This window comes from Canis lupus, chromosome 27 (assembly GCF_048164855.1).
Source record: "Canis lupus baileyi chromosome 27, mCanLup2.hap1, whole genome shotgun sequence".
Classification (NCBI taxonomy): domain Eukaryota; kingdom Metazoa; phylum Chordata; class Mammalia; order Carnivora; family Canidae; genus Canis; species Canis lupus.
The window spans coordinates 17,291,103-17,312,200 of NC_132864.1; the positions used below are offsets into that span (position 1 = coordinate 17,291,103).

A 21,098-nucleotide genomic window follows, 5' to 3' on the forward strand; every position below is an offset into this window, starting at 1 on the left:
CAAGGATATGGGGTTTGGGTTTGTGTGTACCCACAGGGGCTGGGCATGTGAGTTCAGAGCAGGTATATGTAGACTCGCATGTGTGTGCTTGTATGCACTTGCATATCTGTGCAAAAGCACACAAGCTTGTGGGGGTATCCCCATTCACGTGCGTGTGCTTGCATGTACCTGTGTGTGTACAAGTGTGTGCAGTATGTGCCCATCATCAGGCATGTGTCTGTGTGTACATCTGTAGGAGTGTGTCCATGTGGCTAGTGTGTGTGTCTATGTGCCTGTGCCCGCGTCTGCATTGGGGGGTGTTTCTGTTTGTATGCATGTTTCTGTATATGTGAATGTGCAATTATGTGAGCATATACATGTTTGGTGTGTGTATGTACATGTGTGTAGCTAGATGGGGGGAGGTGAGAGGTGGTGCTACAGTGAATTCTCACCCTGCAGGTCCACTCAGCTGCCCCCATGATGGAGTTCCTTGACACCTCTGGCTCAAGCTTTCCACCTGGGTAGGCAGCTGGGGGTCTGAGCACACCTACAGGAGGGAGTCCTCCAACCTCTTGCATTCCCCGCCCCCTTCTTGCCTGCCTCTGTGGCCCTGTCACAAGCCTGTCTTCTGGGAGCAAAGGTGAGTCCACTCCTCTGAACTTCACTTCCCTAGGTCTTTCTCTGGTAAAAGTTCTAAGTGAGCCCTTCTTGAAAAATTCACACATGTACCGAAAACATTTGGGGGCCTGGCAGAGATGGGGCCCAGAATCTTGCAATTCTCTCTGGAGTTCTATGATCCATTACAATCAGGGCACTATTGTGGAGTAGAAACACAACCCAATAATACGTGGGCTTGAGTCCCTGCTCTGCCACTCCCCAGCTGTGTGACTTTGGGCCAGTCCCTTGATCTCTGTGAGCATTCTAATGGGGAAAGTAATACCTACCCTGATACAAGTCCAGAGATTTAGCTATGAGGACATTTATTCCAGCATGGTTTAAAGTGGTAAAAAATAAATAAATTGGCAACAGACCCAAATGACCAACAATAGAACCAGTTAAAAAAGAAAACAAAAACCAAAGAAAGGATGGCTCACCCATCACCAGCAAGTTTCAGCCCATCACTGCATCAGATGACGTAGCTCTGACTACGATCAATTTATTAATCTGGGAGTTATTGCTGAGTGAACCAGAGCAGGTAACCACATGGGCCTGTAGAGAATGATCTCTAGGGTCAAAATGAAGGAAAGAAAAAAGAAAAGTCTGGAAGGAAAGGCATCAAATTACATTACCAAGGAGCTTGAGATTCTGGGTGATTTTCTCTCCTTTGTTTATCTGAAATTTCTAAAATTTCCTCAATGAGCAAGGAGCATTCATTTGATAAAGACAAACGCGCGTATAAAGGAAAGAAAAGAAAAAGCCAAGCCACCTTGCATTATGCTCAGGAGGTCCACATGCAAGGACAGAAAAGCAGGGCTCTTAGCGTATGCCCGTTCCTCAGTGGCCCACTTCCCTCCCTCGTCCGCCTCTCCCCACCCTGGGCCCTGCTGCCACTAAAGCGGACAAGTCCCTGGCCCCAGCTTGGGTGGAAAGGAACCCAATGCAGGACACCCTTACATTTATTTTTATCTCCTTCATCTGCTTTTCTAAGCCTATGGTGTCCTCTGGGTAGGAAGGGAAGGTAGGGAGGCCTCCCTCCCATGTCACTTTTGTAAGTAGGGAAACTAGCAAAAAGAGGGAGGACCTTGCCTTCAGGTAGTGGCTCTGGCCCCCCGCAATCTCATCTAGCACTCTTTCCAACACGCCTATTTACCTAATGGGACCCCCGTTCCTTCCATCGGACTTGCAGAGCACATCAGCTTTGCTCTCTCCCTGGGGCCCTTCTGCCCTAATACAGCCTTGCAGATAACTAGCGCCAGTTTACCAGCCAGCCGGAATGACGGGAGGCCTAATTAGGAGTGAAGCTAGAATTCTTCTGACGTCTTGGGGACAAACAAATCACATAACCCTTCATGCCTCGAATATCTTGAAGGCCTACTATGCGCCAGGCAGGCTTGTGTTCGATGCTGGTCTTATACAAAGCTCTGGGCTATATGGTGCCCGGCACATAATGGCAGCTGGGTGCCTGGGTGGCTCAGTTGTTGAGCATCTGCCTTCTGCTCAGGCCATGATCCCAGCGTCCTGGGATGGAGTCCTGAATTGAATCGGGGTCCCCGAAGGGAGCCTGCTTCTCCCTCTGCCTATGTCTCTGCCTCTCTCTCTGTGTCTCTCATGAATAAATAAATATAACCTTTTAAAAAAGAAGCAGCCACTTTCAAGACCTGGTGGTTGTCAAAAGCACCCCTGCCCTCCCAATGAAGGGAGGGGCTTTATACCAATCAAGTCTGTTTTACGTGGGACCCACGAACTAGAGAAGCATGACTCTGTTTACCCGGAGGGACTGAGAAGGCAGGCACACACACCCACACACCCATACACACAAGAAAACCACACAGCACTGAGGGAAAAAAGAATTTTTTTTTTATTAATCTTTCTTTTTAAAAAAGTTGATTTTTTTTGTTTTTTGTGTTTTTTTTTTTTTGTTTTTGTTTTTTTTTTAGGTAAACCTCTTTCTGTTTCCCCTCCCACACTCTGCCCACCCTCCTCTTAAAAATATAAAAATGTCCAACCCCGGATAACTAGAGTACAATAAATAAACAGTAAACACAAAAACATACTTTATTTGTTTCTCCTTTATACAAAATAAGGAAACTAGAAGCGTTCGACTTCCAAAAAAGTATAATACTGTACATCCTGACGACCCAGCCTCCAGGCCCCGGGCAGGGAGGGTGGTCAACGGGCCAGAGCCCAGAAATCTCGGCGCCTTGCCCAGCGTGGGGGGGCGGGGGAGACGGGAGGAGCAGGAGGGGCGAGGGTTCCGGTCCGGCCCGGACCCCCGGGCTCACAGTCGGTGTCAAGGGGAGGAGGGGCGGGGGCGGGGTGCGTGCCCCGCGCCCCCAGCGCCGCGAGCTCCGGGCCGGCCCCTCCTGGGAAGCGGACCTTGGTCCTCGAGCGCGGCCGCCAGGGGGCGCGCGCGCGCAGGCGGCTGGGCCCTCGCGGGGACCGCCCGAGCCGCCCCGGGGCGGCGCTCGCTCCCTCTGCCGTGGGCCCCGCGGCGGGCGCGCTCTCCGCGTCTCCGCTCCTCCCCGCGCTCCCTTCTCTCTCTCTCTCTCTTTTCTCTGATCATCTTGTTTCAAAGACGGGGAAAGCAGAGTGAGAAATAAGGTTCCCCGCTGCCGTTGGGAAGGCCGCGAGGGGGCAAGCCCGCCCCGCCCCCCGGCCTCGGGCCCCGGTCGGCCTCGGGCCCCGGTCGGGTCGGGTCGGGTCGGGGTCCGGGGCGAGCTCCTCCGCCGCCCTTACCACACGGCGGCCTCGTTGAGCTCGGGGTTGGGGTGCGCCAGGGGTCCGCTGTAGCCGCCCGCGCCGCTCATGGGGAAGGGCGGGCTGGGCCCGCCGCCGAACACCTCGCCGGGCAGGGGGTGCAGCGCGCCGGGCAGGCCGGGCTCGGGGCTGGGCGTGTCCGGGTGCGAGATCATGTCGGTGAAGCGGGGGTTGTCGGCGGCGTGCGGGCCGGCCAGCGGCGGCTCCAGGGCGCCCAGCGGCGTGGAGCCGGGCCCCGACGCGGCCAGGAAGCTCGAGTCGGCCGGGGACTGCGCCTGCGACGGCGGGCCGTGGGCGAAGAAGTCGTAGTTGCCTCCGGGCGCGTAGTAGTCGCCTTGGTAGTCTGCGGGGGCCGGGGGAGACGGGCAGAGGTCAGGGGCGCCCGGCCCGAGGCCCAGGCCCCGCGGGGACCCCCCCCCCCCGCCCCGCGCGCAGGGACAGGCCGAGCGAGCCCAGAGCCAGCGCGGGGACAGAGGCCCAGACACCGAGGCGGGACATGCACCCACCGACCCGAGGGCGCACTCGGAGACCCGGACACACACAGAAAGAGCTGGTGACTTCAGACTCGGAGGGTCCCCGCCAGGGACCCGGTCGCGGAGAGACAGTGAACGTCCCAGACCGCGTCTCAGAACTGGGGAGACGGCCACAGAGGGCCAGGGACACAGAGACAGCCAGAGAAGGGTCAGTGAGACATCGGCAGAGCGCAGAGAGACAGAGGAACCTCCAGACTCAGGTCAGAAAAGAGACCCAGAGGGGCCAAGCCCAAGGCAGAGACAGAGACCAGGGCGATCGCCTAGGACAAGCCGGAGAAAGAGATGAGACAACTGTGTGCTCAGAGACACACTTGTAAAAAAGGGGCAAGAGACCCAGGAGCCAAGGGGAAGGCCAGGAGAGAGAGGCACTCAGGGACCGACCAGATGAGTCAGAGAGATGCCAAAGGCGCCTGAAGTAGAGCTGGGCCGTGATGCTGGGGGGGACGGACGCCAGAGCACCAAGTGGTGGAGAGCGGGCAGCCACCTGGTGCAGCCCAGCCCGACCTGGGCCCCAGGCCGGAGCAGCGGAGAGGGGCTGGCAAATTGGGCCGGCAGACGAGGCAATGGGACTAGGAGCCCGCGAGGCTGCTGAGCATCCTCTCCTTCACCTCCGGCACCCCGCGGACCTGGCCGGCCCCCCGCCCTATCAAGGACAGCTCTGCGACCTTCTGGGTGAATGTGGGGGTCTGACAATTCGCCGCGGCCTCCCTAGACCTGACTGGAGGGAGGGCGGGCATTCGCCTGATCTCGCAGGTCCAACATTTCATGGGCGCTTCAGTGGGAAGCCTGGGTCCTTCAGTCTCACCCCTGTCCAGCCAGGACATGCAGGTTCTGAGGCATTTGGGGTCTCTGAGTCCTTTTGAGAATCTGGTGATAGCCATAAGCTCTCTCCAGAAAATTCACAAATTGCATTTTACCCGCAAAATCAGGAAGTGCGGGACTCCGGATTACGAGCCCACTCTGAATAAATTGTTTCCGCATCCACTCTCTGACCTCCTCCCAGAACTCCTTCGCACACGGTCCTTGCAAGACAGCCTCTTCCCTTCCTCCAGGTCGGCCGTGAAGGTTTGGGGTGTGGGACCCCAGGAAAGAATCACCTTGTAGCCGGCACCGGTGACAATAACCCGCTTTGTGCGGTGGGAAAACCAGCGCGCCCCCAGGCTGGGGTTTTCTCCGCGACGTCGCCCACCCCTCGCTGGGTCTTTGGGTCTCGGTCGGCAGGGTGAATTCTGGACGTCCCCGGCCGCCTGCCCCCCTTCTTTCTCCAAACCCTGAAATCAGTCCAAATGGGGGGTTCCTGGAGGCGCGCCTTGTAGACGCTTTAAGCAACAGCTAAAACGGTCGCCCATTACTTTTTTTAAAAACCACTCACTCCATTCTCCCCGAAAGTGAAGGGAAAGGTTGGAAGCGGCGAATTTGGGGCCCCTAAGGGACGGGGATGGGGGACGGCCTCGGCCCGCAGCGAGCCGGTGAGCCAGCGAGGGCCGCGGCCCCCGCGCGGAGCGCGCCGCCTCCGCCCATATGGCGGCCGGGCCGGAGGTAATTGGAACAAACGCCGTCTGAAAAGGGCACAAAAGCCGCAGCTGGGGCTTTGTCCGCGCTCCCACGGGGAGCCGCCAGCCCCGCCGCCCAGCCCCTTTCTCGCCCGCTGCCGGCCGCCGCCGCCCGGATCTCCCAGCGCGGACTAGGCGGGGCTGCCTCCCTGGGGCTGGGGGGTCCTGCCCCCCATTCCGGAGAAAGAGGGGCCCGCGTGTCCAGGCCCCCCCCCCCCATCCAGCAGACGCGCGGGTGGAGGAGGGGGCGGGATTGGTGGGGGCACAGCAGTCCTCGGGGAAACCTGGCTTAATTACCCAGGCGGGGAGAGATTCCGGACCGCGCCGCCCCACCACCTCCGGGCACCCGGGCGGGGATGGTGCGCGCAGCGAGGCAGAGATAGGTAGGGAGAGTTCCAGACTGAAGCCGGCCCCACGCGTCCACCCTCCGAGCTGCCCTCCCTCCGCGCCCGCAGCCCCCGGCTCCCGCCCTGCCAGCGCAAAGTCTCTCCTCCAGAAGCACAGCCGCGCAATTTGCCCTCCTGCAATTTCAGGAGCCCCCGGAGGGACCTGAAGATCTAACCGCCTAGGTCGACCCTGTACTGAAGCCTTCCTTCCTAGGTCTGCCTGCGTACCCGGCGGCGCCTACGCTACCCGTTGGTTTCGGCATTTTCTCCAAACCCACGTTTCTAAGAAAAGTCACCTCTCCCCAAACGGGGCCACTAGCCTCGGCCCCTCACCCCAGGCCCGTGGCACTGAACGACTCAGCGGAGATCTTAGGCACAGGCAGTCCTGCGGGCTCTCCAAATTCAGAGGCTCAGAAACACAACAGGGAGGTGTTTTCCTGGAGTCCAAAGGTTGGGGAAGTGCAGGGCAAGGGACTGGATTTCCCAGAGCACCTGAGGTTACCAAAAAGCCAGGATGAAGGAGCTGGGATGGTAGTGGGGGATTGGGATGGGTCGCCTAGCAGATGCAAAGGAAATGGAGAGAAATGGAGCGGTGAGGGGACCAGAGAGGAAGGAAAAGAAGAGGGAAGGAAGAAGAGAAGTGATGGAGAGGACCCAAACCCTTCGACACCCGTGACCGAATGCCTCTCTGCAAACTCCAGCTCCTTGCCGCCTATATCCCTAAAGATAGAAATTGGGGTGGGCTCAATTCCCACACATCCAACCCCAATGAACACAGGAGTCCTGCCCAGAGCAACTGCCCCATCTTAGCTAACAGTGCCAAACGCTGAGCAGAGTCCCCGGAGGCGTGGAACAGGAGGTGCCGACTAGGAAGCTAGCTAGCAGGTGGCTGGGGCTGGATCCTGACCTCTCCATCCCTACTGCCGGCGCTCCCTCCAGTGCCAGTGTTCCTGCTGGTGCCAAGGGCCCCGCGCAACCACCACCGCGAGGCAAGGGCAGCAGGAAGGCTGTGTGTCCGGCTGGGGAGGGTGCATGTAGATTTGCAGTGCTCGCCTGGGTATGAAGCTTGGGAGTGTGTGAGCCTGTCAATCTCTTTGGGTATGTTTGTCCGTGAGTGAATCCGGGGAGTAGCGCACACCTGTGTATTGTGTGTGATCGTGTTCCTAGATGCGCATCCCTGAGGTCTCTGAACTCCAATGTGCATGCAAGGGAGGGGCAATCATGTGTCCTGCGTGGGTGAGTGTGTTTATCTGCGTGTATCAACCGTATGGGTGAGTGAACCCATGTGTTTGATTTTGTGTCCAGGAGGTATCTATGGCTGAGCGTTCGCGCCCCTGCTGCTGTGTGTCTGTTAAGGTGTGTTCATGACTGTGTACCTTCCCCGCAGGTAGAAAGGAGGGAGGGGATCCCGGGCGGCCAACGGCAGGGGCCTCTGCCTGCGTCCTCAGTCCCCCAAACCACACGGGGCCGAGCGTAGGGCAGGGCGTTCGGGGCTTTGGGGGGTCCTTACCTCCGTAGTAGGTGTACGGAGTGGACCCCAACATCTCAGACTCGTCCAAGCGGCCGCCCAGCGGACGCATGCGCCGCGGACTCCGGAAGAAGGCGTGTCTCCGGGCGCCCAGTGCGCTCAGCTGTTTCATCCTGCGTTCTTTGGACCTTCGGTTCTGGAACCACACCTGGGACAGGGCAAGGATTGTGAGCTCGGGTCCAGGGTGTCCCTCCCCTCCCTGCCCAGGCCGCCCCTTCTGGGTCCTATAGCCTCCTCCACACCAAGACTGCCCGGAGGCGGGAGCCGGGCGGATTAGGCCCCGAGAGGTGGAGAGGGGCTTCGGGGAACCAGCCAAGGGTGAAGGATTTCGCGGACCCGTGGGGCGACTCATAAAGACTTGGGCTTCCTGGTCCTCGGCCCGCCCTCGGCCTGACGGCTTTATAAAGGCCTCCCGCCCAGCACGGCTCTGGTCCCGGCCCCTCGACTTCCCAGCCGGGCTCTGGCGGGTTGTCTGTCTCCCCACGAACCAACACAGGGAGGGGGCGCGTCAAGAGCCTTGCCTCTTTCTCTGCTCCGAAAGATGGGAGGGAAGGAGGTGCCCAACAGGGCTTAAAACTCTCCCTGAACGGGAAGGGGGCGGGATTCCGAGCGGTGAGCGACCCGCCCAAGATCCCACCGTCTTGGGCACCGCAGGACTATGCTGGATCTTTTGGTAGAAGTTTGACCAGCTGGCCCTGTCGGCGGGCTCACCCGAACTTGGTGCGCTCTTAGCCCGGAGCAAGGCCGGGAGGCTCCTCTGAGCTCCCGGGCTCCGGGGCTCAGCTGGCCGGGGGGAAGGAAGGGTGCCCCGGGTCCGCCCGCACCTGGATAACGCGCATGTTGAGGCCGGTCTCCTGTGCCAACTGTTCGCGGATGTGGCGCGTGGGCTTGGGAGTGGCGGCAAAGGCGGCCTTGAGCGTCTCCAGCTGCTTGGCTTTGATGGTGGTGCGCGGGCCGCGCCTTTTCGTGCCCGAGTTCTGCTCCTCGTTCTCGTTGTTGGCCGTCTCCTTGTCCGACGACGTCGAGTTGTCTGTCTCCTTGGGGTCGTCCTGGAGCGGGTCCTGGAGGTCCGGGGACAAACTGCGGTCCGTACAGGATGACACTGCGGGTGGACGGGACGGGAAGAGGACAGCGCCGTCAGCGGTCAGCGGTGGCCAAAGGTCTCTCCAGTCGGGTAGCTGGTCCCCAGCGACCCGGCTGCCAGCCGCTGGCGCCCGCTGTGGGTTCCCTTGTGAGCATAGCGACAGCCCCTCCCCCAGGGGTCCGGCGCCTGCCCATTCCCTCCAGGTAGGGCCAGGTCTTTGGAGGGACCCTTCTCCAGCCTTCCCGGCCCTTTTGGGCCACTGCTTGGGGGAAGGGGGAGGCACGCCCTGTGGGGGAGTCTGGCCTCCGTGTAGAGGGGACAGGAGGAGGCCACGGATACATTCTGGGCCTCAGATCTTCCTCCCCCGTCTGTCCTTCCTCCAGTCCCTGATTATCATCCTTCCACTGTAGCTGCAATTACCAGGAGCTGAAAAGACTAGGAAAGGGGGGGGGGGAGAATTGTGTGGCTTCAAATGGGGGTAGCCCCTCAATGGAAGGAGAAGGGGAAAGAGCTTGTAGTCTATCCTGTAGGACCAATTCCAAATCCCTGCACCCTCCCCACCACCCTAGAAATGCCCGAAGGGAGCTCTGAGACAGACACAGAAACACACAAGGGGCCAAGTGGAGAGTGCCAGGCTGACTGTGGTGGGAAGGTCTTAGGGCCTCAGGCTGCGGAGGGGAGGAGACAGCCTACCTGAGTTGAGGCTGCCCTCCTTGAGGCTGGAGGAGCTCAGGTAGTCATCCTTGCACACAAACTTGTTTTCGTCGATGACGTAGAGCTCCTCGCCCGTGGACAGCTGCTTGTTGCACACCATGCAGGTGAAGCAGTTGAGGTGGAAGACTTTACTGCGGGCCTTGCGCACCAGGTCGCTGGGCGAGATGCCTTGCGCACAGCCGGCACACTTAGTGCCGAAACGCCTGCAGACACAACAGGGCCTGTCACCTTGGAGCAGCCCGGGGTCCCATCCTCTTGAGCTCCTGACTTCTTCCCACCCACCCTAGCCTCTGAGAAGCCCCCATGTCCACATCTGTCAAATGAGACCTGCAATCCTGTACTCTCTGGCTAGTGTGAGAGGTGAGACAAATGTCCTGGGCTCTTCTTACGGCTGGGACTCTCATGGCTTGTTCAGGTTTACTTGTACTCCACAAGGTTTAGAGAAATGGGTGCAGCCTTCAGCTGAGCACAGACCCAATGTACCCCAAGATGCTCCCCGCATCCCTGCCAGATACGCCTGGGCTGCTTGAGGCAAACTTGGCTGTCCAAGTTATTTGGCATTTTCAGCCTGGCCAGCCAGGTTTGGACCACTCCTTGGCTTTGCCTCCTGGGTCCTGTCCAGTCTGCCGGGGCCCAGGTTAGGCCAGTTGGCCTGGCTGGTAGGTCTTAGCAATGGGGTGGGGAGCTCCCCTCCCGAGCTGGACCTGAGCAGGACGGAAGGCATCTTTCGCTGATTCCCAATGCCACCGGCACTGGAGGCCTTCCAGTCCCCACTCTGGGACCCGTTGGAGCTACTTGGCCCTGTGGACAGCAGGGCCTCAGAAACTGTGGAGTCTGGAAAGCAGGGATTGAGTCTTCAACCCCCTAAAATCTCTGGCCCTGGCAGGCATCAGGAGAATGTGACTAGAAGGCAGTCCTAAACCTGCATGGCAGGTACACAGGATCTCTCAAATTCCTCCCCCTTTCCCGCGTTCCTGATCTAAATCCTTTTCTTTCTCTCTTGAGCGCTTGGAGAAGGCCAGCCTCCCCCAAAATGGGTGGTGCAGGCGAGCACTGGGAGGGGTGAGGTGCAGGTGGAGAGGGAGAGCAAGGGCCCGGGACCTTGGGGCCCCACATCTACTCATACCCATGTCTCTAAACAGGGCGAATTTGGGTGACGTTGATGTAGTGAGGGCATTAGAAGCCATAAGTCACTTTTGGCCTTATCCGGCAGCGTAATTGGCCATATGCACCTTATCAAAAATCATTAGGCACTTTGCAAGCACCGCCACATTAGGGGCCTCGGGCCTCCGGAGCTAGGGAGTTTACACGTGTAAAGCTGTGGCTGACATTTTCTCCTATTCAAATTCCCTAGTGCCGAGCCGTTGGGGCCGGGGAGCAGCCTTTCTCCACGCTGTTAATCACGCCCCCCTTCCCTCGGTGCCCGGAATTCACAGGCACAAAGCCGGCTCTGGGCGCCTGGCAGAAGCAGGCAGGGCTGAGCCGCCAGAAAACCCACAGCCTTCCAGGCCAGCCCTTGGAGGTTCCCAGCTGGGGAAACTGAGGCTCTGGCTCACCTGAGGGCCCCTGTGGGCAGCCAAGGGGAGGTGACACATCACAGACTGGACCCTGGAGGTCCTGATTCTCAGCTTCGATTTTTGTTTGTACATTTCAAGATGGGAGAAAATGTTTAAGGAGTTGGTGGGGTGGGGGGCAAGGAGGAGAAGGTTCCCTCCCCCCATCATCAGAGGAGATCTTCCTGGCTGAACCCCCTTGGAGTTGGGAAAGTTTCAGCTTGTCCAGGAGGGCTCTGGGGCCCTGGCCCGCCGGGCGTCAGCCCCTGGGCTCCTGCTTTCTGCCCGGTGGGAGAAGCCTCCAGCAGCCCCTACCTTAGGCAAAAATTCTCACTGTCTCAGAACCGGGCTTGAACTTCCACCCTGGGGTCGCAGCTGCGGGGAAGGAGCAGAGACGCGTGGGGAGCAAGTTTGTCAGGGCTTCTTCGCCCTGCCCCGCCGCGGCTGCAAGCCGGCCTGCCGGAGCGAACTAGAGACAGCGAGGCAGCGTTCTTCGTACTCCGCCCGGGCTCGGGCGCTTTCCTGGACCAAGGACAGGACGAGAGCAGTGGGCTGCCCCGCTTCCCATTTAAGCTTGCGAGCCCAGGAGGCCGGTTTCGCGGTCTCCCCTTCCCGGGCGCCCCGGCGGAGCGCGCGCAGGGCGGGCGCGCAGGCGGCGGGGCGGCGCGGCCTCTTACCTGAAGAAGTCGTTTTTGCAGTAGAGCTTGCCCTCGCGCGAGAAGCACTTCTCCGAGAGGTTGGTCTTACACTCGCAGCACTGAACGCATTTGATGTGCCACGCGCGGTCCAGCACGTTCAGCAGAAAGCGGTCGAGGATGGGCCGCTCGCAGCCGGCACAGTGCACCATCATAGCGCCCCGGCGGCTCGGGCCGCCCTGCCCTCCCTTTGGGCCCCCGGCCCTCGGGCCCCCAGGCCCCGCCGCTGCGCTCCGCCTCTTATCTCGGCCGCCGCCGGGCGAGTCCGGGCCGGACCCAGACTCAGCCGGTCAAGTCCTTGGGTGATCGCTGGCCTGGCGCTGGGCTGCCCGGGGTGGGGTGGGGAGGGGTGGCTTTCACAGCCTCATGCCTCGGGCCGCGCGCCCCAGTGCTTGTTCCGGGCTCCCCCAGGTATCTTGGGTGGCTAATGGCCTCGGTGCTGCGGAGCGGCTTTCCCCGGTGGCGGAGGCGCCGGCACTTTCCCCCACTTTCAAGCGGTCCCGATCCTCATCTTTGTCTGGCCGCCGCCTAATTCGCGCATCCTTATTCAGATTTGGTGACGTGGCGCGGCACGTAGGGGGCCCGGCGGCCAATGGGCGCGCGGTGGCCATGGCAACCTCTTAAATTTATAGCATATCTAAATTGGCTACAGCGTTGCGGTCCGGACAGAGCAAAAAAAACAAGGCATCAGTATTGTTGAGTATTAGCTTGTACCTGGTTCGGAGGCTAAGTAAGTATTTACCTTCCAGTTTGGGGCTGGGGGCGGGGTGGGGGGCCGCGCGATCTGAAAACTGCATCTCCCTTCTCTCTTCCCACAAATATTTGGGGGCCGGGATTCCAGGGCCTAGTGGGAGAGGGGCCCTGCCCCGTTCGCCATCCCCGGAACTTGCAGAAGTTGCCCGAAGCCCGGAGCGCGCTCTGCGTCCGCCTCCTCTTCCCTAGTCCAGCTCGCCCAGATTGGATTCTCTCTTCCCCGCGTCCCTGGGGTTTGCGCCCAGGAGCTGCGACGGCGCGGTTCACGGGGCTCCCAGAGCCGGGCCGGCTTCTTTTGTCATACACGGAGCTGGGGCCCAGCCCAGCCTTTCTCACGGACACAGAGGGAGAGAGAGAGAGAGCGAGAGAGAAAGAGAGAGAGCGAGAGAGCAAGCGAGCGTGAGAGCGAGCCGCGCTGTTTGGGTATCTTTCCCTTTGCAGGCCCAGGCCCAAGTTGGGGGAGGGTGTCATCTGGCCTGGTCCCGGACCCCGGAGTTTCAGGCCTGAGCGCTCGCACCACGGAGTTCTGGGGGAGACTTGGGGAGATCAGGGCAGACTGGTCTTTCTGAAGCCTGATCAGAGGTGGCGTTCACCAGTTCACCACGTCTCTCCTTTCCTCGTCGCACTTTCCAGATCCCGGTCAGCCAGTCAGGGCACCGTGGTGAGTGGGTCCCACTGCCGCATCCGGAACGCCAGAGATTGCGTGGGTGCTGCTTGCACACGCAGCGCATGCGGGCTGCGTGTGCAAGTTGCAATCTACGTAGGACGCAGAAAGAGCGGTTCGTTGTTAGGGAGCTGAGGGTCTGGGGAGTATGTGTGTGTGTGTGGTGGGGGGAGGGGGTAAGCGGGTGCTTGCAGGTGCCTGTGAAGAGGGAAATGTGGGTCTGGGGGACGGAGGGAGAGGCCAGGCCTCCTTTCCCACGGGGCCAACCTGGCGACCGTGCACTCCAAGTTAGGGAGGCCAGGCAGGCTCCGCAGGATTTTTCCATCCTGCTCATCGGCTGCAGGCTAACCGAATAGGTAGGCCCTGGGCTGGAGCCAGAGAAGTGTGTTTGTGCCAAGACTTGGCTGTGAATGTGTGTTTGGGTGCATTTATTGAGTTTGTTAGTCTATATTTGCTGTTTGAGAATTGCATTTTTGTCTGTTTATAGTTAGTAATCAATCATGTGAGTAATTTTGGTTTGTGTCTTTTTTGTGCAAATTTGTGTGCTTGTATTCGTGTGTAGCTCAGCTGTGTATATTAGTCTGTGCGTACTTATTTTTGTTGGTCTGTGTATATGCATGTATGCTTACTTTTGGACACTGGAATGTAAGGGTGTTTGCATGCATGAGTGTGCATCTGTGTACGATTATTGTGTATGTGTGCCATCACGTTGCTGTGCAAGTGGACTTAAAAAAAAATCTGGATGTGTGTGTTTGTGTGTGGGTGAACGTGTGCATGCTGGAGACCTCGTGTGCATCTGACTGAGCTGGGCTGAGTGTGTTTGTGAGTGCAGAATTTGTGGATCTGTGTTTGTGTGCCAGTCACTATTTGTGTGGATGGCAGTGTTTTTGTTTATGTGACTCCTGTAGGTCTGGGGGGTTCGTTGTGTGTGTATTCCTAGCATCACCTTTGTGGATTTGGCAGGGGCAGGATTTCTGGATGCCTGTGTTGGGGCATTTGGTGGAGGCACAGAGATGCTTAGAGATGCTTACTTCTCTCTCTGTTCCCGTCCAGGCCTAGCGCTGTCCCCCACAGTCTCTAGGGGAGATGATCTGGCCGGGGACAGGAAACTGACAGATGCTGGTCACCAGGTGGGACACTGACCCGCAGCTGGGTCTCTGAAAAGAAGTCCCCAAATCGGATAGCTTCTGCCTGATGGTGCTGTTACTCCATCTTCGGGCTTGCCCAGGGACAGGTGTCTATACCACATAGCAGCTTAGCGGTGTGGCTGGTTAGAGCCTGGCTCGGCCAGGAACAAGTAGACTGGATCTTGCCAGGTCCCCCAGGCCCAGCTGGGAGAGCTCCAAGAGCCCCAAATGAAACCACAGTTTCTGGAAGTGCCGGGGCCGTGCCCGCCTGCAGGGCAGGATCCAAGAGAACCAAGACCACAGGAGGAGAGAGGCGTCAGGCTGGACATGGAGGCCAGTTGGGTTGCCTACTCGCCCTTTGTTTCATTGGGGTTTCTCTCTCCCGCGTTCTCTGCACATCTGTTTTCCTTTCTGTCTCCTTTTCTCGCTTACATTCAGCCTCTGTTCTCTTTCTGTTTCCCTTTCCTTCTGTTTTTCCCCCCCATCACTTTCCTTCTTGATTTCGCTGGTTTTATTTCCTTCCCTCTGCCTCTGCTGGGGTAGCCAAATCCAGCACCCGGCTCAATGCTGCAAAGAACAATTTTCATCGTGCACCATACAGCTATTGGGGTGCTCGAAGACTCACATACAGTCATTAAAAGCCCCCATCTGATGGCCTCTGCCCTGCTCTGGACTAGGCACCTGGAACCCACTCTCCTCCAACCCCTTCAGCCCCCCCAAACCATGGTCCAGTACCCCGAGAGCCGAGTTGCTCTCAGCCCTGGCTTTGCCAACCCTGCCCGGCTGCTGGGTGCTGTGTGCCGGGTTCCACGTGGGACACATCCACCCACCCTCACTCACCTCCTGGATGTGCTTAAATGCCAATGCACAGCCAGGCCACAGCAGTTAAGATACCAGGTTAGGGAGGTAGCAGGAACTGGGGACAGTCTCATAGAGCAGCTCTGGTTCATCCCGAGCCTGAGCTTGGATGTCGTGAGGGGGCTGAATGCCCAATTGCAGGAGATGAGGGTACTGCTTCCAGAAGCCTTGGTCTGGCCTTCTGCCTCCTATAGCTGAGTTTACCCATCCTGTCCAGGTCACAGCCTCCCCCGCCAAGTCACCTTGGGGGCCTCAGCACAGCCCAGCCCCAGTCCAAAACCTCCATGCCCCAGCCCAGCTGCAGGAAAGCCTGCTTGGCCTCTGCCAGCTCTCCACCTTCCAGGGTGCACAGCATCGAAAAAACGCCAGCAGACCAACTATTAGACGAATTATCCCGCCCTAACAGCGCTAACAGATGGCGACCAGGCAGCGAAATCCCCTCCTATATGTAACTAATAAACCGCTTGTGTCTTAACAGGGTAATGCATGGAGACGCAATGTCACTTATACAAGATGTTGATGGAATTTACTATATAAAAATCTTCCTCCTAGACTAAAGAGTATCAACATTACAACTCGACAGACGGCGGCGGGATAAGTAAAACAGACAAAAGACAAACAAGATAATAATCTGTTTCCAATCACTTAAGCCCTGTAGAGTTAGTAATATGCGGTTTGCATATTCCCCCTTGAGTTCGGTAATTAATTACCGGCGAAGAGGCACACACCCGCCCGGGGTGGGAGTTTTGAGGCGCGCTGAGCTGGGGCTTGGTGGGGGCGTCTTTCCTGTCTTCTTCAGCCCGGGACGCATGGCAGAGGCCGGAATGGGGACTCTTCGGGGCTCCTGGAGCTGACCTACCCTCCGGCTAAAGAGAATTTTCGGTTGCGCCTCCCTACTCCTTCTCGGAAACTCTCTTGCCTGGGGGGACGGGGATGGGGAATTTCTGCAGCCCAGCAGGAACCTGGGGCTTTTCCGGCGACCAGAGTATCTCCCTTCGCCCCTCTGAAGGCATCCCTCCCTTTGAATGGGGCAGAGCGGCTTGCTTTCTTGGGGAACGCGCGCTCTGAGGGAACCGGAGGGGCGCGCCCCTCGTCCTCCTCTCCGCGTGGCGTCTCGGGCGGCTCAGCGGGTCCTCTCCCGACTTCGATCATTACCTCCCCCCAACCCCCCAGCCAAACGCATCCTCCGCATCCCCCCCCCCACCCCCGGCCCCCAAGAGCCAGCGCGGCTTTAACATTAAACAAACGCAGCGAGCGCCTTAGAGCTGCGCTCTCGGCCGGGTGTGCGCGGCGGCGGCGGCGTTACAAATTGTAAATTTAAATTGCTCGCCGGATTCATTACCTCCCCTCTTTGATTTCAGCCAGCCGTGAAAAATTATACTGGTGTACCACTGAGAAACTGTTTTGCCGCAAAGAGCCCGCGCCTAATCACTGGCTTTCTCCCTCCGACAAAAGTGTAATTATTTTGTTTGGGGTGTAAATATAGGCCGCGCCGCGCACACACACTCAGCGTCCCGCCGCGCCGCCGCGCACTGCCCGCCGCCGCGCGCATCGGCCCCGGCCCCGGCCCCGGCCCCGGCCCCGGCCCCGAGCAGGAGCGAGCGTGGAGGCGAGGCCCCGCGGTCCCCAGGCCCCAGGCCCCAGAGAGCCGAGCCGGCCGGCCAGGTCCCCAGCTCCTGTCCTGCTCGGGGGTTCGAGTTTGCCCGACGACGCCCAGAAACGTGTGCGCCCCGGCTCGCCTCGGTGGACGCCGGTGAGGCGTGATGCGTGCGTTAGGGCTCGGGCTCAGGCCTCGGGCTCCCCGCAGGGATGCAGAAGGAATGTGGGGGTGGATGAGCCTTCCGGGAGCCCCGAGGGGGCGGCCACCTGGGGGCAGCCCTGAGTCCAGGCAGGGAAAGTATCCGGGCCTGGGCGTCCGCAAGAGAGCCGGCGGCATAGGCGGAAGAACCCTGGAAGACCGGGGCGCGATCAGGCCGATGTGCCCCCTAACGCTCCGCCTTGGACTGCTCGGTTTCCAGAACATCTCTGCGGGGTGCAGGGCCTTCCTGTCAGTTGAATTGCGCACGGCTTAATTAACGGTCTCGTTAACTGGGCAGGCCCGACCTGGAACGTTTAATCAAAAAGGCAGGGAATCCCTCTGCTTGCTTCCTTCCTTCCTTCCTTCCTTCCTTCCTTCCTTCCTTCCTTCCCTCCCTCCTCCCTTCCTTCCTCTATTTATCCATTCAACAACAGCACTCCTCCCCAAGCTCCCTTCCTCCCCCGAGTCTCCTCCCGATCTCCTCCCGACCGACCGGCTGGGAGGGGGCTCTTGAGTTTGAACTAAACCCCAGCCCAATATCTGGACTGGGACTTCAAGGGGCCTGTGGGGTGCCAGCCAGCAGGTGTTGGGTGGCTTTGGGACAGGCACTGGGGCCAGAAGGCTGTGTCAGCCCCATGGGGGCCAGGAGTCCAGCAATCACTGGTGGCTGGCTGGGCAGCCCTACCAGGCGCCAGGGGCAGGTCTGGCATCTCTGGGAGGGAGCAGGTAGGGAGGACAGTGGCTGAACAGCACTTTCAGGTTGTAGGATATCCAGTCCTAAAGTGAGTGCATGTGCTAGTGGGCTCTGGCCAGCTTAGAGACCCCGACGATTTTTGTGGCCAAGGCCGGTGTAGTGGTCCCTCTCTCCTTCCTGCAAGCCCCCTCCAGGAATGCACCCTCCCAGTGGCCCCACACGCCAGGCTGTTGGGCCAGCTCCTGCAGGCTGTATTTCTTAGGTTCTACAACCTAGGGCTGAACTCAGACTCCCAGTCACTAGGAGGACAGAGTCTGGGGCTAATTGCTGGGGGCCAGAGGGGTGTTGAGGAGGACAGAAAGAAAGGTGCAAGCCAGACTCCCAACTTGTGAGGAAAACACCGAGGCTTTTGTTCAGAGAGGGAAAACCCTGCACATGGTGCTGAGCTGCAGGGCTGAGCGACAACTGCCCACCGAAGTGCATTTCCCAGGCAGCCTGATAGGCTGAAGGTCTGAGCTGAAAACCACCGGGACCCTCATCCTTGCCCCTGTTGTGGGCCTGGAGCCCGGCCCCAGCTGTTTGGCATCGGAGGGCAGGCAGGACTGAAGGCTGGGGAGCTGTAGTTGCTGCTTCTCTGGCCCCATTGAGCGTATCTTAAGGTGGAGACCATCCGCCAGTGTGCAGGAAGCCGTTTCTACGATGAGGCCTGTCACCCTGCTCCATCTCTGGAACACAAATGGGGAGAGCTTTCCAGGGACCCTAACATTCACATTAAGGATTCCCTAGACTTTCTAATTTCCCTCCCTCTGACCAGTTAGTCTGCGTTTGACTCTGTATCTTGCTGTCCCTTTTTTTTCTCTTGGTCTTTTCCGTGGTCTCGATAACATTGCCCCCCCTTCTCTCCCCATTCTATCCCACCTCCTCTCCCCGCCCCTCCCTATCTCACCTTCTTTTTGTCAACCTAATATGGGTTCCTTTATAATTCGCCCGACTTTGGCAGCCCGGGCATGGGGTGTGTGTGTGTGTGTGTGTGTGTGTGCACGTGCGCGCGTGCGCGCGTATTTCTCGGCTGCTAATGATTGTGTGTTGATAGAGTAAAGCAGTGGCCTCATTAGCCTTTGTTTAGAAGGTGTTAAAAGGGAAATCTGCATCGGAAAGCCGCGGTTTACACTGCAGCAGGGCTGAACCGCGCGCCGGAGCGGGCTGGGTGGGTGGGTGGATAGGGGGGCGTCCTCTCCCCACCTCTAAGCGCCTGCCGCGGTGGACCTGGGGAGGGGGGAGGGGCCCAGGGAAAGCGACCCCCAGCTCTTTCCTCCCAAGGCGAGTATGTTTACCCCGCTGTGCGCCCTTCTGCTCCGTGGGGACCTCAGCGGGGACCGCGCTTTCTCTAAAACTCTTTTGAGCTGCCCAACAGTGTGCGGTGGCCTTTCTCCTCTGGGTTTCTTGGGGGAGGAGGAGGGGGAAGGACAGAATGCTGCTTTGGAAAAAAAAAATTCCAGGGATTTTTTTTTTCCCCCTCTTGAAGGGGATGGAGAGGAATCTTATTTTGGAGGTGGATACCAATCCATCCACAGTGTCTGGACTGGGCTCCGGGTCTTCTGGCTGGTTGGTTTGTGGCGATATCTCTGTGCTCCAGACGCTGGTGTGGGGGCCGTAAGCTTTAGATCTGCAAGAGTCCTCTTTCCGTCTTTCTTTCCTACTAGAATATTTGCAGATGGCCAGAGGAAGTCTTCCTTGTACAGGAGGCTCATTCTTAAACTTTCCTTATCTATACTCCCACCCTAGAGCTCCACCTGGGTAACAGATTCTGTGAAAACAAAACGTAGCTTGGCTGGCTGACTTCTCTGAGGCTTGGCGAAAGGCAGAACTTTATTGAAACTGGGCTTCATTCTCTCTCTCTCTCTCTCTCTCTCTCTATGTATGTTTAGTGTAAGATTTGGAGAATGAGCTTCACACACAGGGCATTGCCCACCCCCTCCGGGAAGCAAGGTTTTAGGCAAAGGAGAACACGAGAAGAGATTCTTTTTATCCTGGATCCTACGAAAGGGCCCAGAAAAAAAAAAAAAAAGTATTTTGAGCAGCCTCTGTAGGTGAGGCTTGTTGAACTCAGAGCTAGATGCTTTCTCTAGTGAAAGGGAGAAAAATTGAGGCTGAATTCGTGTGGCCGGATGTATGGTTCCTGAACATAACATAATCCATTGCTTTTTCCAGGCTTAGTTTGAATTGGAAAAAAAAACCCCTCTCTCATCTTTCTGGCTCCCGTCTCCCAGTGGTGGTTTTTCCCTTCCTGGGTTTGATGCTGTGGGTCTTAGGCCAAGCTCAGCTGGTCTGGGCGTCCTTGTGTGTTCACAGCTCGGGATGCGCACCAGCGAACCGTTCGACATCCCAGGCTTTCCCCCCCCCCCGCCCCCCGAAGGCTAGGCGTTGTCTAGGGACAGATGTGGGAGGCTGGGGCCTGGGACAGTGACAGTGAAACGAATTCCAAAGGCAATCTGAACTCGCCACGGCGACACCCCAGCCCCCAGCACCATGTAGACAGGAGGGAGATTCCCGGAGAAGCCAAGTTAAAATCGGCCGCCGCGATATCGTGGGATGGGATCAGGGCCGAGTTCGGAGGATGCGGGGAGAGGAAAGGAAGCCTTTCTCCCTCTGCTATGCGCTCTCTCTCTCTTTCCAAAGCAGGTTTGGTGGAGTGAGAAGCGGGCGCGCCAGCGGTGGCTGCCGGGCTGAGCGCGGGCGCTGGAGTTTGGACCAAGACAAAGACGGGAGCTGTCCGCGGTGCTGATCCCGCCGCGCCGCCAAGGGGCAAACGGGCTCTTGGAACCTGCCCTCTCCCTCTTTACCCCGTCCTTTTGTCTTTCCTTTATTCTGTGATTTTCTCCCTCTCCTACGTTTATTTCCCCCCTTTTGTCTTTCCTTAGAACCCGAGCCCTGTACAGGTATATATCAAAGAACAAAACAATTGACTAAAAACGGTGTCTTCTCCTTTCTTTCCAAATAAATGATGTGAGAAAGGTTTATTTCAAACATAGTCTAAAACAGTTACACGTAGCTATCTCTAACCCCAAAGAAATGAAAATTCATGCTTAAAACAATAGAACTGAGCAATAGTGAATGCTGTGAATCTGCCCTTTGATTTATTCTGAAGAAGAGGCTAGGGGTTTAGACATTTTAGTTTCAGGAAAATCATATCCTTGGCACCTGAACTATGAAGGTTCAAAAATATAAGAGCTGGGGAGGATTGGTGGCCAAATATGAAGGTGAACAGACTAAGGCACTTGCCTATAAGTCAATAGATGGCTTGTGAGGGGCAAAGCATGGACGGTAAGTTGACTTAACCGTTTGAGGCCAAGATGAGATCTGAAAGGATAACGATCTTCAGGATTATTAAGATGGAAATGGTTCTTTTTGAAAGTTTGGATACAAAAGGGTTAATCTGGTGTTTCATTTTCTAAATGTGCACCGTGTTATCTAGATGCCAGGCATGGTGTATAACCAAGCATCGATTCCTCTGCTCAAATTTTATGCAGCACTTGTCTAAAGAAGTTTGTGCAGGGGAGAAAAAAACCACATACTCCCTCTGGAGGGGGGGGGGCTTCCCCCCATATTAATGCACACAGATCTGTATACATTCCTTCTGGCGTCTCATAGATACACTGCTTCCCAGAGAGCTCAGATACCCTGGGGCCACTTCTTCGTGTGGTCTTCTCTCAACCCTCCAAGCCTCCCCACTGCAGGGGTGTCAGCTAAGCCAGGTTGTAA

General features: G+C 57.9%; 1 protein-coding gene and 1 long non-coding RNA gene across 2 annotated transcripts; one reads left to right on the plus strand and one right to left on the minus strand.

Annotated features, from left to right (window-relative positions):
• Positions 1 to 3,371: 3,371 nt before the first annotated feature.
• LHX5 (LIM homeobox 5) lies at positions 3,372 to 11,666 on the minus strand. Its single transcript, XM_072801924.1, has 5 exons — positions 11,425 to 11,666; positions 9,174 to 9,397; positions 8,221 to 8,498; positions 7,379 to 7,544; positions 3,372 to 3,739 (listed from the first exon to the last, which is right to left on the minus strand). Exons 1-5 carry the CDS (start codon positions 11,595 to 11,597, stop codon positions 3,372 to 3,374), a joined length of 1,209 nt encoding a protein of 402 aa, XP_072658025.1. The 5' UTR covers positions 11,598 to 11,666.
• Positions 11,667 to 12,104: 438 nt separating this feature from the next.
• Positions 12,105 to 20,309, plus strand: LOC140618973 (uncharacterized). The gene is made up of 2 exons (XR_012018942.1): positions 12,105 to 12,172; positions 20,019 to 20,309. It is a non-coding gene; the product is annotated as an uncharacterized lncRNA (long non-coding RNA).
• The last annotated feature ends 789 nt before the right edge of the window (positions 20,310 to 21,098 follow it).